The sequence below is a fragment of the Asterias amurensis genome, chromosome 19 (assembly GCF_032118995.1).
Source record: "Asterias amurensis chromosome 19, ASM3211899v1".
In the NCBI taxonomy this organism is placed as follows: domain Eukaryota; kingdom Metazoa; phylum Echinodermata; class Asteroidea; order Forcipulatida; family Asteriidae; genus Asterias; species Asterias amurensis.
This window is the reverse complement of record NC_092666.1, coordinates 5,207,796-5,228,708: the sequence shown is the minus strand read 5'-3', so window position 1 is coordinate 5,228,708 and position 20,913 is coordinate 5,207,796. Positions and strand designations below refer to the sequence as shown.

At 38.7% G+C, this 20,913-nt stretch overlaps 1 protein-coding gene across 1 annotated transcript; it reads right to left on the bottom strand.

Annotated features, from left to right (window-relative positions):
- Positions 1 to 1,298: 1,298 nt before the first annotated feature.
- Positions 1,299 to 19,206, bottom strand: LOC139951634 (uncharacterized). Its single transcript, XM_071950602.1, has 7 exons — positions 19,065 to 19,206; positions 13,685 to 14,133; positions 11,862 to 12,215; positions 9,912 to 10,187; positions 7,499 to 7,596; positions 6,835 to 6,931; positions 1,299 to 3,671 (listed from the first exon to the last, which is right to left on the bottom strand). Exons 1-7 carry the CDS (start codon positions 19,145 to 19,147, stop codon positions 3,559 to 3,561), a joined length of 1,470 nt encoding a protein of 489 aa, XP_071806703.1. The 5' UTR covers positions 19,148 to 19,206; the 3' UTR covers positions 1,299 to 3,558.
- Between the last annotated feature and the right edge of the window lie 1,707 nt (positions 19,207 to 20,913).

The following is a 20,913-nucleotide window of genomic DNA, read 5'->3' as shown; positions in this document are numbered from 1 at the left end:
TGCACCTTAGACTTTTCAGGCTATTTAATTCAAATAAAATTTCACTTTCACTTTGTAGTTTAAACTACAGTGTACAGTACAGGGGAATAGTCATGTAAAATAGGACTAGGGCTGGCCTATATGTACGAATGGCATCTTAGACTTACAGGCTATTTAATTCAAATAAAATTTGCTGACTTTTTAGGGCAAAAAAAACCAAAACAAATCGAAGGGTAGGCCCATCATGTTTGCATAAAGTAAATGGTATACGTGCAGTATGAACACGGTTCACGGACGAAATATTTTTATGACCCATAAAGGCCGGGAAATATTCCAGAGAAATGAAATAAAGTACGAAGTGGATGACTGAGTTTCCTAACTTATTTAACGATTTACATAACACTTCATGGAGGCAAAAAAGGCGATTGCATCCATGCCCTTAAAATGCTCTTAAAGAGGAAATTTACAAACTCCTCAAAGGTTGCTCCTTACTAAGGAGAAAATGCCTTGGTGCCCTTGCCCTAGAAAAACAAAGCATACAAGCTTGTTATACTTTGTTATTTGATACTTTTCATAACGATGTTCGAAGAGCACATCTGTAACAAAGACCCTTTCGTAACTGTTATACAACTACTCATTTTTAATGACAGATACTTTTTTATGTTAGTTGCAATCTGAATCTGAATTATATAATTGGAAAAGCATCCATGGAAACATACGGTTCCTAAAGAAATCAATAAAGACATTTTAGTTTTAGACGTGGGAGGAAAACCCCCTATAGGGAAACCCACACAGTCAGGTAGGGACTGAAAACCCACATACAAGGCTCTGGTCACAGAGGTGAAAGACGTGTCCGAGTGTATTATGTACCTGCATGGTTGCATCCTCATATAAAAATATAATATGAAATATTTCAATGAAGGCGATTTCAATGATCAAAGTTTGTGGCTGTACGTGGGAACCATGTGAACTCTCAACCAGTGACGTCACACGCACGCGCTCAACATACCGTGCGTGCGTGCAAGAGTTCATAATTTCATCATGACGACACGGAACGCAAAGTTGCCAGCAAATTTTGTTTTGAAATAAACATTTTTTCCCCGATGTTGTGAAGGGTTATATTAAAATGGGGATGGGTGGGGGCTTCGTTCATCACAGCGGTTCGACATTTGGCGATAAAATGGCGATTTTCTTCAGGTTTTGTCGGAGATTTCGCGCACGTTCGTGAATGAAATTTTCCATTTCGATTTATTGTTTTCATTATTACTCTCTCTCTCTTTTAAAGAAAAGATAAACCAAACAAATGGATCTATTCTCAATTTGTTGTTGTTCTCGTTTTAATTCCATTATTTTATACATTAAACACTATTACAGGTAATCAGAGACACCCATGCAAGTATCGCCCTGAATCAAACACTGTGAACCAAGCAAGGGGTATTACAGATTCCATGTGAAGGAATTAAAATCCCACAATATTGGTTCAAATGTGCGAGACTATACAGCCATATCAAAATTAGCAGCTATAGTTACGGCTGTGTTACTTGGTACTCCTGAGACTTCCGCTGGGCATGGAGGAAGAATTTCTTCCTCCATGCGCTGGGGAACTTGACAAGTATGCATTGAAATAGAGGATATCCTTAGCAACACCCTTAGGCCGAGTAAACAAAGAATCATGTTTAGCGTCCGGGTTTCTCAAAAAAGGAAGGAGGAGAGGCTTATTATTTTTTATTTAAAGATGGCCGCCATTCTTTTTTAAAATGTCAATTTGTATCCATTGTTTTTTCTACTGCTGAAATACACAAAACATTAATGAAACATTTTGGTCGAGGCATTCAGACAAGACATTCAGATTGTTGATGCTGAGATGATTTAAAATAACTCTAAAAAAAAAAAAAAGAAAAAAAAAGGAGGCGGCCTGTAAAAAGGAAGCAGGCGGGGACGCTAAACATGTTTCTTGTTTTACTTGGTCTTATAGAAACACTAGCTGTAGCCAATAATTCGCTATACGCATCGACCTCCTTAATACTACAGTATTCGTAGCTTTCTGCTTTATGCACATTTAAGTCTGAGTTTACTTTAGGTTTTAGTCAAAAACCAGTATCCTCACTTAAATCCAAACATATGCACCCAAACAAACCTGCAAAAAATAGTTAATGGCCTGACGTTTCGACCCTAGTAGAGTCTTTCACTTGTACTTGTGTAGCCTTAGAGAAAACGTTGGGCCATTAACTATTTTTTACATTAAAACCATCGGTCCATTTGGTTGGTTAGTTGTTTGCAACAGCTATTTCAAATAGCAAACCTGTTAAATTTGGGATTGTTGAAAATTGTTGATTGTTGACTTTAGAAAAAGAGGTCATCGAATGGGAGAAAATAAAACAATAATAAAATGACTGTCTTCAAGAGAAGGAGCAAAAAAGTAATGTCATTCTTCAGTTATATACATGTATTCTCTTGAAAGATGAGTTATGCCCTCAATTGCTGTGAAAGTTTAAAAGAAAGTGATATTTTTAAACTAATAGAAAAAAAAAGACCAAAAAAAAAGACAAACATACAAATAAAAAAAACCACATGGTACTGTTCACATTATTTTGTTGCGTTTCCTTGTTACGGAGATTTTCCAAACGACATGATATTGGTTACTTGATAAAAAAAAGGAACAATCTATTAGGCACTGGACACTATTGGTAATTACTATATTAGCATAAAACCCTTGGTAACGAGTAACGGAGAGCTGTTGATAGCATTAAAACATTGTGATAAACAGCTCCTGCTGAAGTAACATAGTTTTTGAGAAAAAAGTATTCTCCCTAAAATATTTGAATTTGATTTTGAGACCTCAGAATTACATTTTGAGGTCTCAAAATCAAGTATCTGAAAGCACAGAAGTTGTGCAACAAGGCTGTTTTTTTCTTCCATTTTTCTCACGGAACTCATTCTCACGTGAGAAGACTGGTCTTTGACAACTACCAGAGGTGTCCAGTGTCTTTAAGTACAAGGGCTGACCTACAAATGTATACACATGGAATAGATATTAGAATACTTTTCAGACTGTTTTATCACAATTTACCCTATTTTTTTCCCATAGGGGAAACCAATTGGAAATCAGACTTAAAGGAACATTACAGAATTGGTAAATATTAAATCATAAAGATCACAGATTTACATAAAACTTACACAGTCTAATAATGATGATAGTAGAAAACATCCCTTAAAATATTCCTGTCTGAAATTTAATATTTGATGAGAAATAAATAAATTACTTTCGCACTTGGAGTTTATCACTCGGTAAATGTTTTACTATTTTTTGTTTGCATGGATGTCATGCAAAATATTTAATCTTTTTTTTTTGCTATTTACTCGTGACCCAGATGGCCGATCGATCTCAAACCTCTACAGGTTTGTCAGTTTATGTATATGGTGGGTTACATAAAGTGCATACACTGCCAGCAACTGTTTTGTTTTAGCCAAAACCAATTCTGTATTGTTCCTTTAAGTAGGAAGAGTATCATGCCTGTTCCAAGCAGGTAAAATGAAAGGCAATTCCAGATACTAAAAACCCTGCGATGTTGTAGTCGTTTATTTCAAACCCAGTTTTTGTTTCTCTCTTTGCTTCTTCTTGAACGTGTCAATATTCCGATCTTTCCAAGAGCTCTTCCGCAATTTGATCGGTCGGTTCCCAACGTACTTCCCTGAAAAGAATTAAAACAGAAGGTAAAAAGTCACTAAGCTGGCAGGGTACCATGGTGAGGACCCTAATGTATTGTCCCATTTTCCTAAAGCCTGTAAGCATACTTGCTAAGCACAGAAACACTTGCTTAAAGGAACATTACAGAATGTGTAACGACAAAACTCGTCTAAGAACACATATTTACATAAAACTTGCAAGGTCTAATGATGATAGTAGAAAACATCCTTTGAAATGTTTCTGTCTGAAGTGTCATATTTGATGAGAGAAAAAAAGTAAAACTAATTTCCAGTTTGGAGTTTATCGCTCAGTGAGCGTTTTATTCATTTTTATTTTGAACCGATGATGTCATGCAAAATGTGTAATCGGTTTTTCACTATTTTATTGTGACCCAGATGGCTGATCAATCTCAAACTTCGACAGGTTTGTCAGTTTATGTATGGTGGATTACATAAAGTGCTTACACTGCTAGCAACTGTTTTGTTAGCAGAAAGAAATTCTGTAATGTTCCAACAAACAAAGAAATATTTACTGGAGCGGACTTGATCTGGAGGTTGTTGGTTCAAGTCCTACTCCAGTCAATTTTTCCTCGTTAAAACCCAAAGTATTGAAAATAAAACGGATTGTTTTTTTTAATCATTCGCGTCTACAACCATACCATGGCAATGTTAAATAAACACTAAGGAAACCAGGTAATTTTTTTGTAAAGATGTAATACTTGATGTCGGCAGACAGTTCTTGATAAAATCCCAATAAATTTTTATGCTGGTAGTTAGATAAAGATTTCTGACATTTGCATAATGCTATTCAAGGTTTGACATTATAAGGGTCTCAATAGAAATTTGGCTTATTCTAGAGGTCAACAAACTTTGTACACAATGTCAAAAAACCCTTCCCAGTTAAGGATTTTAAACTTGTCAAAGGAATAGGAGACTTGCCGACGCTAGGTGGCAGCAGACTTACCGGGTAAATTTCCCATGTTTATGTAGTTCTGAATATGCGCATAATTCTGAGAACAACGGATTTGAGTTGTCACGTGACAAACTTCCTCTTTTCTTAAAGCTTCGTTCTTGGAAGAGCACATTTTATTTGAGTGGTATTTCTATCTATTTTTGTAGGGAGCATGAGGCTCTGGCCATGCTCCAAAACCTATTCATTTTGGAGGGATAGAATTATAGAGGTATATGTGAGTATTGTTTTATGTTTAGACTCTCATTGTTTTCCCGATTTATTGAGATTTTTGTAGGGCTTTATTTTGATCGGATTATTGTAATTGCCATGTAAGTATTGCTATGTTTGTGTAGCCATGCAAACCTTGTGACCTGGCTGACCCTTTTGTGACCGTTGACTGTGCATTGTACATGTACATGTACTAGGTAGTGATGTGACTTTTTGCAATGTATTGTGTTTTATGTGCTTTGGTATTGGAGTATAATTAAAACCAGCACAGGAGAGTTTATTTCATATAGAGACGCAGGGGTCGAAATTAAGTGTATTTCCATGGTAGTCAGCAGGGCTAGTGACCAATAATTTTTAGTAGCCCTGATTAGATTTTGGTAGCCCAAAAGCCACGTTATGTCTCGCGTCACGGCTCAAACTTTACAACACACCAATAACATAGTTCTTTATTGTTTGTGATGATGATTTTTGCATTATTATTCAACTAGCCCGTCGGGCTATCAAACTGGAAAAATCAGTAGCCCGGATGTAAATCTGGTAGTCCCGGGCTAGCGGGCTAGTGGCAATTTCGACCCCTGAGACGTCTTTGGCTTTGCACTTATAACAATCAATGATTATGATTATATACTGGCGAATGCTCGTCCTTTATTAATTAGTGGAAGTGTCGTGGCCGAGCGGTTAAGAGCACTCAACTCAAACTCTGGTGTTTCTGATCAGCAGAGTGTGGGTTCGAATCCCCAGCCGTAACACTTGTGTCCTTAAGCAAGACACTTAACCATTGCTTCGTCCTTCGGATGGGACGTAAAGCCGTTGGTCCTATGTGTTGTGTAAAGCATGTAAAAGAGCCCAGTGCAATTATTGAAAAGAGAAGGTGTTCCTGGCTATGGCTGCTGTATGCGCCAAAGCACCTTGTTAGCCCTTATAATGTGCTACATATTTGGGTCTCAGAATTCATCACGGCAATAAACTATCTTTCTGAAAGTTTGTACTCAGCTCCTTGAGTACCTTGTTTGGTAGATACATGCGCTAATAAGACTTTGATATTATTATTTTAGAGGACCGGCTTCCTTCCTGTGTCTCTACATAAGCACACTTCTTTGAATAAGGGAATCAATGTGTGGTGAAGAGGTTTTCATTAGCGGTTTAATCCCAACGAGGCCTGGTTCTTGATAATTTTACCCAGACAAATCGAGGTAAATTATCAAGAACCAGGCCTCGGTGGGTTTAAAACCACTAGTTGAAAACCGATTCAAAACACTTTGATTCCCATTCATAAATACCTTTTTGGTCAAAAACATCAACACTTTTTGGTCAAAAAGTAAAATAAATGCAAAAATTATAATTGTTCAGTGATTTCTTTCAACACAACACCCCTCCAGCTATGAAATGGTATAGCCCTCCGCAGCCCTCGGGTAAACAACTCCTTATAAGGGAATGCTATGTACATCGCGCGTTTCGCGTGATGTGGCACAACTGTTTGAGCCGTTGCTCTCGACCAACAGGAATGAAGAAACTGTCTTATAAGAACATTTGCAAGCTCGCGTGTCACGCCCATGTTTCAATACTTTTGACTGGTCATAAACAAAGGTTTATACACACCCACGTGACGTGCTCTCCACCAATAGGAATAGCGAAACTGTCTGAGGTATTTATTAATTCACTTTAATTCAACCCAATTCAAATACACATTTACTTTTATACTTTCAAGAAAAGTATCGACTAGTACATGTAACTATGGAGTAAAGCAAAAATGATATTAAGTAGTAGTAAGCAGTATAAATGTAACAAAAAGAGTCTTGGTCCGCTTTGATAAGCAGCCAGACAGACAAATAGACAATAGACAAACAAACAGACAGACATGCAAACAAAAGGAAAGGACAAAAGACGAGACAGCTCTCTCTGACACAAGATAGATCAGAGGAAATACAACGACTTCTTTGAGTCAGAAAACATAACATATTAATAATAAAAATACAAATCATATTTACCATTCCATTCACGCATTGCTTGCACAAAGTCATTGGGATCCTTGAAGCTAACAAAACCATACCCCTTTGTTTTGTTTGTTCTTTTGTCTCGAACAACCTGGAAATATAACCATGGAAATAAAAGTAATTGAATTTTCTTTAATCAATAACTCTTGAGCAACAGGGCCCAATTTCATAGAGCTGCTTAAAGGCAGTGGACATTACTTGTTAATTACTTAAAATAACTATTGGCATAAAACCTTTCTTGGTAACGAGTAATGGGAAGAGGTGTAGTATAAAACATTGTGAGAAACGGCTCCCTCTGAAGTAATGTAGTTTTCGAGAAAGAAGTAATTTTCAACAAATTTGATATTGAGACCTCAAATTTAGACCTCAGATTTAGAATTTGAGGTCTCGAAATCAAGCATCTGAAAGCACACAACCTTTCATTATTATCTTGCAACTTTGACGACAGATTGAGCTCAAATTTTCACAGGTTTGTTATTTTATGTATATGTTGACAATTACCAATAGTGTCCAGTGTCTTTAAGCAGAAAACAGTGCTCAAGAATTTTCTGCTAAGCAGAAATGAGCATGATAGCAGTCACAAGCTATAAGAATTTTCTGCTTAGCAGAAATGAGCATGATAGGAATCACAATGATGTATTATTTTTTTTCTCCTCACCTTTGCTTTTATGAAGGATGGGTATCGGCCAAAAACTTTGGTAAGAAGTTCATCTGTGACTTCATTCCCGATGTCACCGCAGAATATCCTGAAATCATCTAAAAAACAAAAAAACAAAACAAACAAAACATTGATTAATTGCTGCGATTCTCTTTATTGATTCAATCAGTTCCTGAGGAGAACCGGGCCAAGGTTTTTGCTTACCGTGGAAACTTAAAGGCAGTGGACACTTTTGGTTAATACTCAAAATCATTTTTAGCATATTGAGTAATGGGGAGCTGTCGGTAGTTTAAACCCTTTTGAGAAAACAGCTTCCTCTGAAGTTACATAGTTTTCGAGAAAGAAGTAATTTTTCACATACCCTTTCCATTTTCCCCGTATGATAACTTTGTATGAAACATGTATATTGGTAATTTTATGCTAATTTTGATCGCTGCAAAATGATAACTGTTAAAAATGGTCCCCTATGTCACTGCTACACTCCGATGACGCCAACTTTTGAACCTTGGTGGGATAACATCGTAAATCACTAAAACTATAAACCGGAGCTTGCACGTACACACATGTGTAGCGTGCAATTTAATGGCTGAAACTTTTGTCAGTCGCAGTCGGGAATAAAGAAAACATTTATAGAATTCAGATGTTTTGGTCATGTAGGCCTAAGAACCAGTCTTAAAAATCACACATTGGAGGAAATGGTTGTTAATTACAAATCCACCTTACTTTGCTTTTTAATCTGTAAAGGTAAAGCCATTGTTAACCACCTGCGTTCCTCTGCTGTTCTGCCTGTCAGCGAATAAGCTTGACCTAACAATAGCCGACCGGTCGCTCAGTGGAGCTGCCGGACTATTCATGTTTATCGACATGTAAATGAGCCGTCGTGGCCGTGGACATGCCCGGTTGCTACGGGTTCTTTTGTTATAAAAATTCGCGGACTCCTGCAGAATGCACGCGGAATGGAACGGCTTGGAGGCTTTGACAAGGCGCCTTAATTAAGTTACAAATCTCTGCTTACAGGATTAACACCAAATGTCTGCACAAGCTATGTAAGCAAAGAATGCTTAGTTGTGTTAAGTTTGTATGCACACATGCAAAGACTCTTTGGTCCCCCTTTCTGAAATGTTGAGACCCTAAAAGCTCTTTTTAGAGCCAACACTCCAACATAGGAGATTTATTACATGGTTGTACCTGCAAGTTTACTCCTTCTTTATACATGTAGTTAGTTTTTTTTTTTCACACCATGCCATTTAAGCCCCTACCGATTGCCGCAACGCCCTTCAAAAATTTTTTCCCGGCAATTTTTGCCGTGCCCTTTTCTCATCATTGCCATCGTGCCCTTCCTCCTGAAAATAAATTATATTCAACGATGTCCAAGATCGACATTCTCTAAAAATGAAGCAGAAAATAAGCCAGAAAGTGCAACAATTCCGATGTTTGTGTGAATTTCACACAAAGAAAGAGAACCCAATTTCCAGCCGTAATAAACAGCAACAGATTTCAACCCGCTAGTCATTGTTCTTTGTGTGTGACTAAAACTACAAGAAACATTGCATGCTAGAGGGTGTTTCGGAACAAAGCGATAGCGTGAGATTAAAAGACCTCTATGGGTCAAATTACGTGAACAAGCAACTACTGCCTTGAGACAAAGACTTGACGTGTCTGCGCATGCTCGAGAAAGTGGTTCATATTATGATGTATTGTACATCATGTACAGCATAGTTATATCTACGCGCAACGCATGCATTCATTTTGTCAACATCGAGTCAAATCGAGCAGTTATGTGGGAATATTAGCGTCTCTACAAAAAACTACACAACATTTTTTTTAAACTGCCACTAACTACTGAATAATGTGAAAATAGACGTGTGTGGTAAAAATAAAAGACATGGATGAAAAAAACCCTATCAGGCAATCTTGGTGGTCTAGTACGAAGACACTGCTCTAAAATTGCAAGGGCATGGTTTGAATCCCACCCGAGTAACATGCCTGTGATATTTTTTCACAGGACTCGGGAAATTACGGAGTATACAGTGCTAACACGCATCGGTGGGTAAAACCAGAAATATGTTCTTTATCCCGTGAAATTTCTAACTCTCAATTTTGTTTTTTATACCCATTTCAGACAGGCGCTCCAGAGTCGCGCCGAACCAATTTCTGAATGAATCTGAAACAGTTAGGAGCGACTTGACGCGCTAGAAGTCGAAGGATTGACTGTTGCAGTTGTTTGGAACAACTTTGGAGCACATTGGTTTCAGACGTCAAACTTGTCATGAGCCGGGCCAATGTAAATGTTATGTTAAGTTTGCCTGTCTGAAACAAAAAGTTATGTGGGTCGATCCAGAGTCGCACCGTACATGTATCTATTTGGTTCGGCGCAACTCTGGTACACCTGTCTGAAACGGGTGTTACTTACTCTGATCCCATTCTGCTAGACTCTCATCCTCCCACATCGTACTTGCTGCCGTTCGCACAAACTTCTTCTTCTTATCTTTCTTCTTCTGCTGATCTGAGGAACCTGCAGCTCCTTCTGGTTGCTGTTGCTGCTGCAGTTGTTGCTGCTGCTGCTGCTGCTGCTGTCCCATGGTACTGTAGGTCACAGCAGCAGCAGGCTGATGTGTTGATGCTGTGAACATCTGCATAGCTGCGTGTTGCTGTGCAATGGCAGGTTGGGCGTAGGGTGTTGAGTTTACTGCAATGAAAAACACAAGAAATATTGTTTATAATTCTATATGTACTTGTGATGATGAAACCAAGAAAGTCTCATAAATGAAACTTAATCACAGCAGCTTGCAAGCCTCATGAACCTTTAAACAAGTGTGATTGCTATGTTAACCCAAAACCCTGGGGTAAATCCCTACTACCACTACTGTTATATATTTCTGGTATCGAAACTGAGGCTACCTCACCAGTAAACATTATCACAGCAGCTCGCGAGCCTGAAGAAATCTTAAAAGATACTGGACACTATTGGTAATTTGTCAAAGACTAGTCTTCTTAAATGTCTTCTCAATCTGTCATTGAAGTTGTGAGAAAATAATGAACGAAAAAACACCCTTGTCACAAAAAAGTTATGTGCTTTCAGATGCTTGATTTCGAGACCTCAAACTCTAAACCTGAGGTCTTGAAATCAAATTCGTGGAAAATGTTTTCTTTCTCGAAATCTACTCCAGTATAGAGGGAGCCGTTTCATTATACTATCAAGAGCCCTCCAATGCTTGTTGACAAGTAAGTTTTTATGCTAATATTGATTTTGAGTAATTTCCAATAGTGTCCGCTGCCTATGAAGTATAGTAAAACAAGTATAACATGACCAAGTATAACCCCAACTCACTTATAGCATGCAGCATCAGAGTCCAGCATTCTCCAGAAGACGATCAGAGCATACTGATCGAAACGTCGAGTTAACCCAACGGTTCTTTTCAAAACCACCCCAACTCACTTAGAGATTGTTATTACATGGTGTTACCGCATACTCTTCTATATATAAGTATAACATGGTTTATTTCAGGTGACTAGTCGATGAGCTCCCCTCGGTATTGGAAGTTGACAAACTAGTAGTGCTGGGCGAATAGTGAAATTTTGTTATTCGGATACCGCTGGCCAACTATTCGAAATTAACCGGATATTCGAATAGTTTTTTCGCCGCTAGAGGGCGCTGTTTAAAAATTTTTTAAATTTTTTTTTGCCGCTAGAGGGCGCTGTTCGTTTGTGAATGAGATCTTTTGGGCGGATTGATATTAGTTTTAGACAGTGTCACTCGGTTCATTCATAAAAATGACCGGATCTAATTTAAAGATGGCGATTTGCTTTTTCTTTTGATCGTCATTGACTCTACGTGAAGGAAAACTTTTGTAATCTTTGAACAAATTACGTCAGAAATGTCATTGTTTTAACTCTTCACGGAGGTGAGCATAGTTAAATACTTAATATATGCTGTTTTATGCTGTCTTAATAGAAGTTTCATAAGGATTCAGACAAAACATTCATATCAGTTGTCGCCCGACGTCCGCGGATATTCGGATATTAAAGAATATCCGGTTACTCGGTTGTAATTACAGAATTATCCGGTTTGTAAATAGGTATTCGCGCCCTATGCGGATATCCGGTTAAGAAAAAAAAGGCATTCGCGGTTACGGATAGGAAAACCTATTCGCCATTAACCGGATATTCGAATAATTCGCCCAGGCCTACAAACTAGTTCCCTGGGCTTCCCCTCAGGAACTAGTTTGTCAACTTCCAATACCTCGGGGAGCTAATATCAACTAGTCACCCTCAAACTATGGTATATTTGTATGTTAATATTCACTGGTAACTTGGAAAAGAATAGGTAAGACTGTTTCATTTTTAGTAGTTGTTCACCTACCATTGTATTCTGGTTGTTTTGTTACGGTTGCCACTGCCGTATGGGTTACAGTAGACACCTCTGTATTCTGCGCCTTCTTTGTTTTACTAAACCTGACTGGTTTCGCTGAATAGGTAGTAGGTTTGGCAGATATGACAGCAGGAGGTCGCTGGGCACCCATGGCATGCCTCGGCATCATAGGAAAACCCTGAGGCATCATAGGTCCCTGCGGTGGTACTTGGTACATCTGTTGCATTCTTGGGCGTTGCATGTGCTGGTTGAACGGGGGTCGGTGGGCTGGGGGTAGAGGGGCGCGGGCTCGGACCTGATGAGGTACAAATGAAGGTCGTGGTGCTGGTTGCATGCCACCTGAGGCTGTAAAAGAACATCACAATTGAAAAAAATCAAAATCAAACATGGATCTAAAAAATGGATTAAAAATATCATTGTTTTATTTTAATAGCCTGAGAGGTTACTGATAATGAAGTTCAAAGCAGATTTTTTCCACACTTTTTTTTCCTCTAATGCAACAGCCGATTGTGGTGGTTTTAAGGACCATCTTTAAAGGAACACATTGCCTTGGATCGCTCTAGTTGGTCATGGAAAAGCATTTGTAACCGTTTATTATAAAATGCATATGGGTAGAAAGGTGTTGTAAAAGTAGAATACCATTATCCACACAAACATGCCGCTAATATGCACGGTTTTCCTTTCACATCGTCGACTAACACGGTCAGCCATTTATAGGCGTCAAACTTTTGACTCCCATTACTGGCCAACCGTGTTAGTTCGCACCGTAAAAGGGAAAACCACGTAATTTTGACGCGAATTTGTGTAGATCATTGTATTCTACTTTTAAAACACTTTTCTTTACAACCAAATGCATTTTATTGAAAAAGGTTACAAACGCTTTTTAAAGACCAACTCGTCCGATCCAAGGCAACGTGTTCCTTTAAGAACAGTTTGGTTACATGTTGTAAACTGTGTTTTCACTGCTATTCTCCGTACTCACCCAACAGATTTTCTATTTCATTGTTTATCACACACCTTAAGTATGTGAGCTGCCTCAACCATAGTATTTGTGATAGTGTAAAAACAGTTTTGTTTTGTAATCAGTTTCTTAAATGGGATGACCTTGATACTCTCGGTCAGCTACTCAGATCGTTTTGACAATCCTTCTGTTTCATACTTTGTCAAGATGGTCTGGGGGTCGTCCAAGCATGTCAGGGTTATCCTGTTTCTTTATTTACACGTTAATATCGCTCATACTACATGGTTGCCTCTGAAGAAGGTCCGGTTTTGATCTAAAGCTAAGGCCATCTACCCTATTTATTACATGTATATATTTGATGTAATTTTGAGAAATCTTTTTATCTTCTTTAGTTTTGGAGCTTTCAAGGACGCCCCCCGCCCCTCCGAAAAAAAACTATGAAAACTGTCTGCGACTATTTCATCAGCTCTACCAATCCTGTATAATTTATTTATTTTTTCATTTATTTACAATAAAAGATACATAAACACAAATTCTAGGAAACAGGATAACCCTGACACTCATGGTCAAGAACCCCCCGACCACCTTAAAAATAGAAAGGGATTGTCAGATCGATCTGAGCAGCTGACCGAGAGTACCGAGATCATCACATTCAAGAAATTTGTTGTGAGAAGTACTGATTGTTCGACTAACCCTGATATTCATGGTCAAGAACCCCCAGACCATCTTTAAAAAAAAAAGGGATTGTCAGAACGATCTGAGCAGAGTACCAAGATCATCACATTCAAGAAACCAGTATCCAAATAACTTCCGCTGGTAATTTGTTGAGAGAAGTATTGATTGTTCGACTCACCATGCATTTGTTGAGACTCTGCAGCAAACTGTTGGGCAGCCAACTGTAATGGTGAGGGCTCACTCTGACCTAACGTTGGGTTTTCAGAGCCGGGCGCCTGATACGCCCCATGAGGCGCCATCACTGGGTTAGATGAAGTCGCCTGACTGGGTGCAACAGGGGTAGGTACAGGTGCAGAGAATCCCATCTCTTTAGTTGGGATCGGGTCATACGAGCCTGGTGGTTCTGGCTGGACTGATTGATGGTGGGGGAGGGGTGTAGCTTCAGGAGGGGGTGGTGGGAAGTAGAGATTCATCAAGCTTGGATCCGGAGTGCCGAGGACAGACAGAGCTTGAGGGATCCCAGGGGGGACGAGGGCAGTGGGTGGAGCAGTGTCTGATGGTTGCACTGCGTTGAAACTACGACTCTTTGCATTCTCATCTCTTCTGGTTAGGATCTCCTGTTCAAACCTACATTCAAAAAGTTAAAATTTTGTTTTAAAAAGCAGGCCTGAAATTCACGGAGACATTGAAGGCGATTTGCAACTTTTTAATAAAAAAACAGCCGTCGATTTCACCACACTCTCCCTAACTTAGGATTAATCGTAGTTCTTAGAACTAGTTATGAAGATGTTAGGACCCATTGAACCCATCCTACATGTAAGATTGGACGGGTTACTGGTCCTAACTCGAGATAGGATTAATCCAAGCATTTTGTGAAATCGGCTGCAGGCCGGATACTTCACGGAGGCATTGAAGGCGATTGCCTCATACAGAAATGTTCAATTTCCTCTACGGGTGTCCTTAACTATTAAGAAAAAATGCCTTGATAGCCTTTGCTCTTTTATAAATGAAGCATACATACATGTACAAGCCTGGAACAGGCTATACTTTTCCCTTCACCATGTTTATACTTCACAGTTATTTCTGCATCAGTGACTATTATAAATAAAGTTAGTACTCTGAAGAATGCCATAACAGCATGACATTGGAGATACATAATGACTACTAACGAATGAGGTTTAGGCCTACATGTATTAAAGCAAGATCGTCTTTACATGAATGAGTCATTGTTGTTACAAATATTTTTAAGCCTGCGCAATAACAGATAACTTTAAAAGGCACATGGTCGTTCACCACAATGCTTGAACTCTTAAATACTTGTACATGTAAATGGACTCGAATGAGTTTAAAGTGAACTGTGTAGGCAAGATGTAATCATTATAACATGTAAGGCTTTATAACGTAAACCAATGTATTATTCAAAACTTAGTTTAAAAAGTCCCTTTGCCACAGCATTTATAGGCGAATTAGCACTAATTCTAATTGGGCCTAATCTATGACTGTTTCGAGCAGTGTAAGAAGGTAAGCTTAAATACCCAAGCTTAATTCACATGAAATACATTGTACATGTAGCTGTTGATTTGTATTCGCGCTCCACACCCCCCCCCCCCACCCCCAAACAAGTTTTATACCAGTGGAAAGAGGATGGCAAGAGCAAACCAATCGTGTTTATTTTATTTCAATAGCTTATATAATGGGGAGGCTATGCTCCTTTAAACACGGCAGAGGGACGTTTTGAGTCTGTCAATTTCTTACTGATTAAAAGAGTGTGGAAACTGCTCCTGATTTATTAATAAGAGCATACCAGACATAATAAATTTGACAAAATTGATCTCGGTATTCACACCAATGGGAAAATAGGTGATAATTGTGTCTTGTTTACATATTTTAAAGCCTAATTATATATTCAAAAAAGGTAAACAAATTAAAACACATGTAGCATGAATATATCTCTTTTTTGCTGCACAATTAACCGCCACCATGGCAACTGAAATTGGCATTTTATGTCCATAAACAAAAAATGCTAATAAAGAAATACGGAATTTGAGTGGTAATTTTTTTTTTTAACATAGTTACCCATACTTTATTAAAATAAGTATCAATTCATTAGAGCAATTTTGTTTACTTCTCTGTTTATTATGACGCAAAAAGCCCATTTTTTCATTTTGAAAAGTTAAAATAAATATTGCCAAATATCCCTTAAAATTCTGCATGAAAAACTGTTTTATATTTTTGTTTGTTTATTTGTTTGTCTATCCTATTAAACAAAAAATATTAATAAAAGTTAAGTTTAGTACATGTATGTAACCTCCAACAATGGAAAGAAGCTAAAAAAAAGGCCATCGGAACATATTTTATTTGAACTCTCTCTGAATTAAACCCAATAAATCCCCAGGCGGACGTCGTCCCAAGGTGTTTCTTATTCGGTCTATTTTTTGTGTGTCAGAGAATTGCGCAATCTTTCACAAGAATCACAGACTGGTGTCTACACTCACGCAGCAACACTTGCTGATATGCCATTTTTAAGTCAGGGGACACGACCATTGAAATGGCAATTTACGCAGACACGGTGTGTCGGATAGTCTTGGTGGGATCCGGAAATCAGAGAAACAGAGCGTCAGGTACGTTCATTCATTACAAGCTTGTACACAGCGCAACACCAATGGTCTTGGAACCAAGACTATGTGTCAGAATGCGCAGTGCCGCGATGCGTTTAACCATCGACCCGATTTTGATGGTTTTTCTTGAAGAACCTTCTCTAAAAAATTGCTGTGCGCTTGTTTGCGATAGTTAATAATACCAAAAAAGTGCATAGACACCCAGTTCACAGTCTAATTTAACAAATAGATTTCTGTCAAAGACAGTACTGTAATGACTTTTAAATATGCCATTTGAAAGCGTTTTCAGGAGAAACATCGACATAATATGTCGGTATTTCATGTGTACAAAAAACTGGGCAAAAATTACATTTTTATTTATGTGATTTATTTCAAAACAGTACTATTGGAAAGCTGACAAAATTCTACATCATGTACTTTGGTTTCTCACATTATCTCGAAAGAAAGAGTAAACTCCATTATCTTTGAAAATATACCAGGCCTCAAATTTCCCGATTGTTAGGGCAAGGCCACTTTGGACTTAAATTTTTCAAATTTTGAAAGGGCACCAAGGCCATGAGGTAGGGCACCAAGGCCAACTTAAAATTTCAAAAAGGGCATCAAGGCCATAAAATAATCATGAGACAATTGATGTTTGAAGGCTATTTTAATGAACCATTTCTTTTGCTTTCCTTTAACCAAAAACATCAAGTTTTTTTTAAATAAAAATGTATTTAATTTTATTGATTTATGGGAAGTAAGAGTATGCATCCATTTTTGTTGCGATGGACAGACGTAAACAATGAACTGTCACTTAACTATGTGCAGCGGAGATTTTGTTGCGACGGCCGGACGTAAACAATGAGCTGTCACACTTGACTGTGCAGAGCGGAGATTTATGCACATGATGCGTGATTTACGTAACATGGCCCACGTGCACAAACATGTACGAGTACCAGTGAACAAGCACAATACCAGTGGAATAGGCGGACGCCCAACCTCGAATGGAACTGAAATTGTGATTAACTGGTACCCATCATGGACAACCTTGCGTGGGTACGCGTGTTGCAAGATGTTCTCAAATGGTAGTTGCAAGTACATCCAGCCCGTGTATAAACTCCGAGTACACAATGTCTATGGATGCACGTCTGTCGTTCGGTCTGCATCGTGAACACACACATGCACAGCATGCTGCCAACTTTGCAAGAAATGGTCTAACAAAACCTTTCGGCGGAAGAAAACATAATCAAATTACACCAATTTTTCACAAGTTAAACTTAAAAGTATGGGAATTAGCACTGACAAAGTCGCATTCAATTTTGATGATTGTCTCTGGAAGAAATCTTGATTAAAAAAATGGAAAACGCCGACAAAAATAGGTTTTTATGGTAAAAGATATGCGACTAGCTGTACGATGTGCGGAATTTTATCAGCTACACGGTGATGTAATCGTTATCTCATTTTGTGTAAACATGTGCTCCCGCATCGCAAAAAAACGTCTTCGGGCTTCTTCGGCGCTTTCCGAAGATTTCCGAAATCCGTTGTCCACGGGGTTCAAAGGCGACATCATGCACAAACGAATGGGCGCTGCACGCCAGGCCAAGCCTCTGTTTTTTGTCGTTGCTCTCTCTTTTTTTACAATATCTCCGAAACTATTCATCAGATTTCGAATATTTTTGAAATGTAAGTACGAGGAGAGAATGCTCCTGCCTGCTGTCAAGTCTCATAGTTGTGAGTTGTACAAAATGTGAGTTATGATTTAATATATTTCCTTCTTTTTTTTCGGGGCTGTGTGTGTGTGTGTTTTGGTACACGTGAAATCAACTTGATGAAACTGCCTATTAATATTATTAATATTTATGTGCTTTTATTTTTCAGTTTTTGTAAGCGCTGTGATATAGTTTTCTATGGGGAGCGTTTCTAAATACCTGTTATTTTTATTATTATTATTATTAATATGACAGACTCGCTTACGCTACTGTGTCAGTGTTAGTTGCGATAACGTAACCCTCCTCCCGACGGCGGAGCCGGAGGGTTACGAGTCGCTTCAATCGAAAAACGGCGAAATGGTCAAACACGTACAATTTTAACAGCTAGTCAACAGATTTGCTCAATTTTTTCCCCTTTCGAAAATCATGACTTAAATTCTAAGAACACGACCTTAATCCTCAATATCTATTGAGAAAGTATTTTGAACTAAAGTACAAAAACTTACCAGATCCCGGAGCGAAACAGTCCCAGGTTCTATTTTGAACCTGTCGCCTCGCCATTTTGTGACTTCCCGATGTTCATTGCTGTTAGACTAAAGCATTCTGTAAAAGGGGTGTTATAAGGCAGCGCGGCAGTGCGTGTGCGTTGTCCGTTTACTATGCCCGCTGTTCACTCACTTAAAGCACTGCCGCACTGCAGCACCCCTTGTAACACCCCTTTTGCAGAATGGTTCAGTCAAACTCGGCTGCGGCTCGGTCGGCTGGTACCTGCGGTTGCGTTCAGCGCTTGGCGCTGCGCATGGTAACCAGCGACAGGTTCAAAAATAGAACCTGGGAAATTTGTGACTGTTTCGCTCCCGGAATCTGGTAAGTTTTTGTCCTTTTTTTTCAAAATATTTTCTCAATTGTGTTTTTGAATCTTATTCATTAGACATTGATTGAGGATTATGTTCGTGTTCATAGAATTTGTGTCATTATTTTTTAAAGACGTGGTTAAAAAATGAGCAAATCTGTTGACTAAAATATTTCGCCGTCGGCAGGAGGGTTACGTTATCGCAACTATGTCAGTGTGTGCAGTGTGCGTCTGCGTTCAACAAACCGAAGAAATTGATAATAATCATAATGATTGTTAATCAAAATGTAATTTAATTAACTAAGGAAAATCGATTTATCCAAAATTCATACAACATTACATACTACATATAGCAAGCATAAACTGTTAAACCAAACAAAGCTTCCTGTATCACGTTACCTGCTCATCTCTTCTTCCATCATTTTCATTTCAGACATTTCGCCTCCCTCCGCCGCCAAACCTACGTTTACGGGCGCCGCCATCTTGACGTCTTGCTAAGCACTCACTCGTCCCCGTTGATCACGCACACAACAGCGGTCAATGAACTAGCACAGACAGAACGGGGGGAACAAGCGTATCTTGCAAGTTGTGAACACGAGGTTGTACTAAGCAAACAGTCACACAGTTCGCTGCGTTCAGGTTGATATTCACTACGTTCTATGCGGTATAAAGCGCGCCCGCTCGCGTCGCATTTTGTGTATGCTAGAAGGTGCGAGAAAGTCTCTGCAAATGGGTCTTGGTGGCTGGAAATTTTTACACACACGATTTGAGTACACTTTTTGCAATTTTCCAGCACGCATCTACCTACAGCTACACTAGCAGTCCACGGTGCAACACCAAGCAAGTTATTACGTCGTGAATAGATAAATCACTGGTTGGAACCAGCTCTGGAAGAAAACGTCGTTCAGTCAGTCGACTCCCTCTCTCCTCACGGTCGGCCATTTATGGGAGTCATTTTTTTTTTTTTTATAGAGATAGACCTTTTTTTGGCAACGTCAGAGCCCGAGTTTTTGCCAACCCAGATTGGAAAACTATGGAAAGCCATAAGTGCAAATCAAGAAGAGATCGTTATTTTTGGTAACAATGTTACAAAATTTGTTGATTTTGTTTAAAACAAAATAACTTATTATGAGAGGTATTTTATTTAATTGAAAATTTGCAGAAAATTTTGAAGTTTGTTAAAACATCTGTTTTTACGATTTTAGTGTTTTACTAACATTCGGCCGACCATGCCAACCAAGGCGGTTTGTTTATCAACAAAAGAACGGTCTATACCTGTGTCGATACGGTGTTAGTTTAGGGGGCGGAAGGGGTATGCCGCAATCATTGGCTAGCGCGTTTTGGGTACACTCCATTTCAAAAATAGGTGATGACAATATTAAATAAGAAAAAGGTAACATGAATACCGCTGAAATTCTCTCTTTAACAGCACTGAAAACATAACAGTACTTATTGTAAGAGCATTTTCAATTCTAAACTGGTTAGTTTTACATAAAATGCTTAAACATTTTTACCGAAATTTTCCGTTGGCTTATTGCAGCGGCCAACGTGTATGAATGGGACCAGGCGGGAGTTTTGTTACAAAACGTCACCCCTAAAATGGCTATTAACATCGACATGATGTGAAACAAATTTTCGTTCATCCTCTGATTTGTACAAAGGTTATTTTGAACCCCCACAAATCTTCTGATCCACACATACTATACACCAATAGGAAAGCCCTAAATCAAGGGCTACACGTTTATGTTTAATTCGTGTCTTTGGCATAATCTGCGAAACAAGGGCGTCCGAAAAGCTTTACCCTTCACCCCAGGGGAGAAAAAGCCTAAACAAGTAAGTTTCTGTTCAAAAAATGACATTACACGGAGACCCGTGTCATATCCAAGACATTATTGGATTCACAAATACTATACACCAACGGAAAGCGCTAATCATGGTTGGCATACAAGTTCCCTCAGAGTCTGTGAACTTGACCATTATTCATGAACTTGGTAGGCTAGAGAAATAATCAGGGTACCTGTGTGTGGCTTGAATAATACCGCATCCGATGATCAACTTGCGGAGACCCTGCATCAACTCTGTGGTCATCAAAAAAACGTTTTAGCAAGCCTACTCCGAATGGTTGGCACGAAGAGTGTTTTCCGGACGTCAATATTAGCCATTCTGGACAGATATTCAAAGTACAAAGGTTAGTTTGAACCCCAAGAAATGTTTTGATCCACACATACTATACACCAGAGGAAAGCCC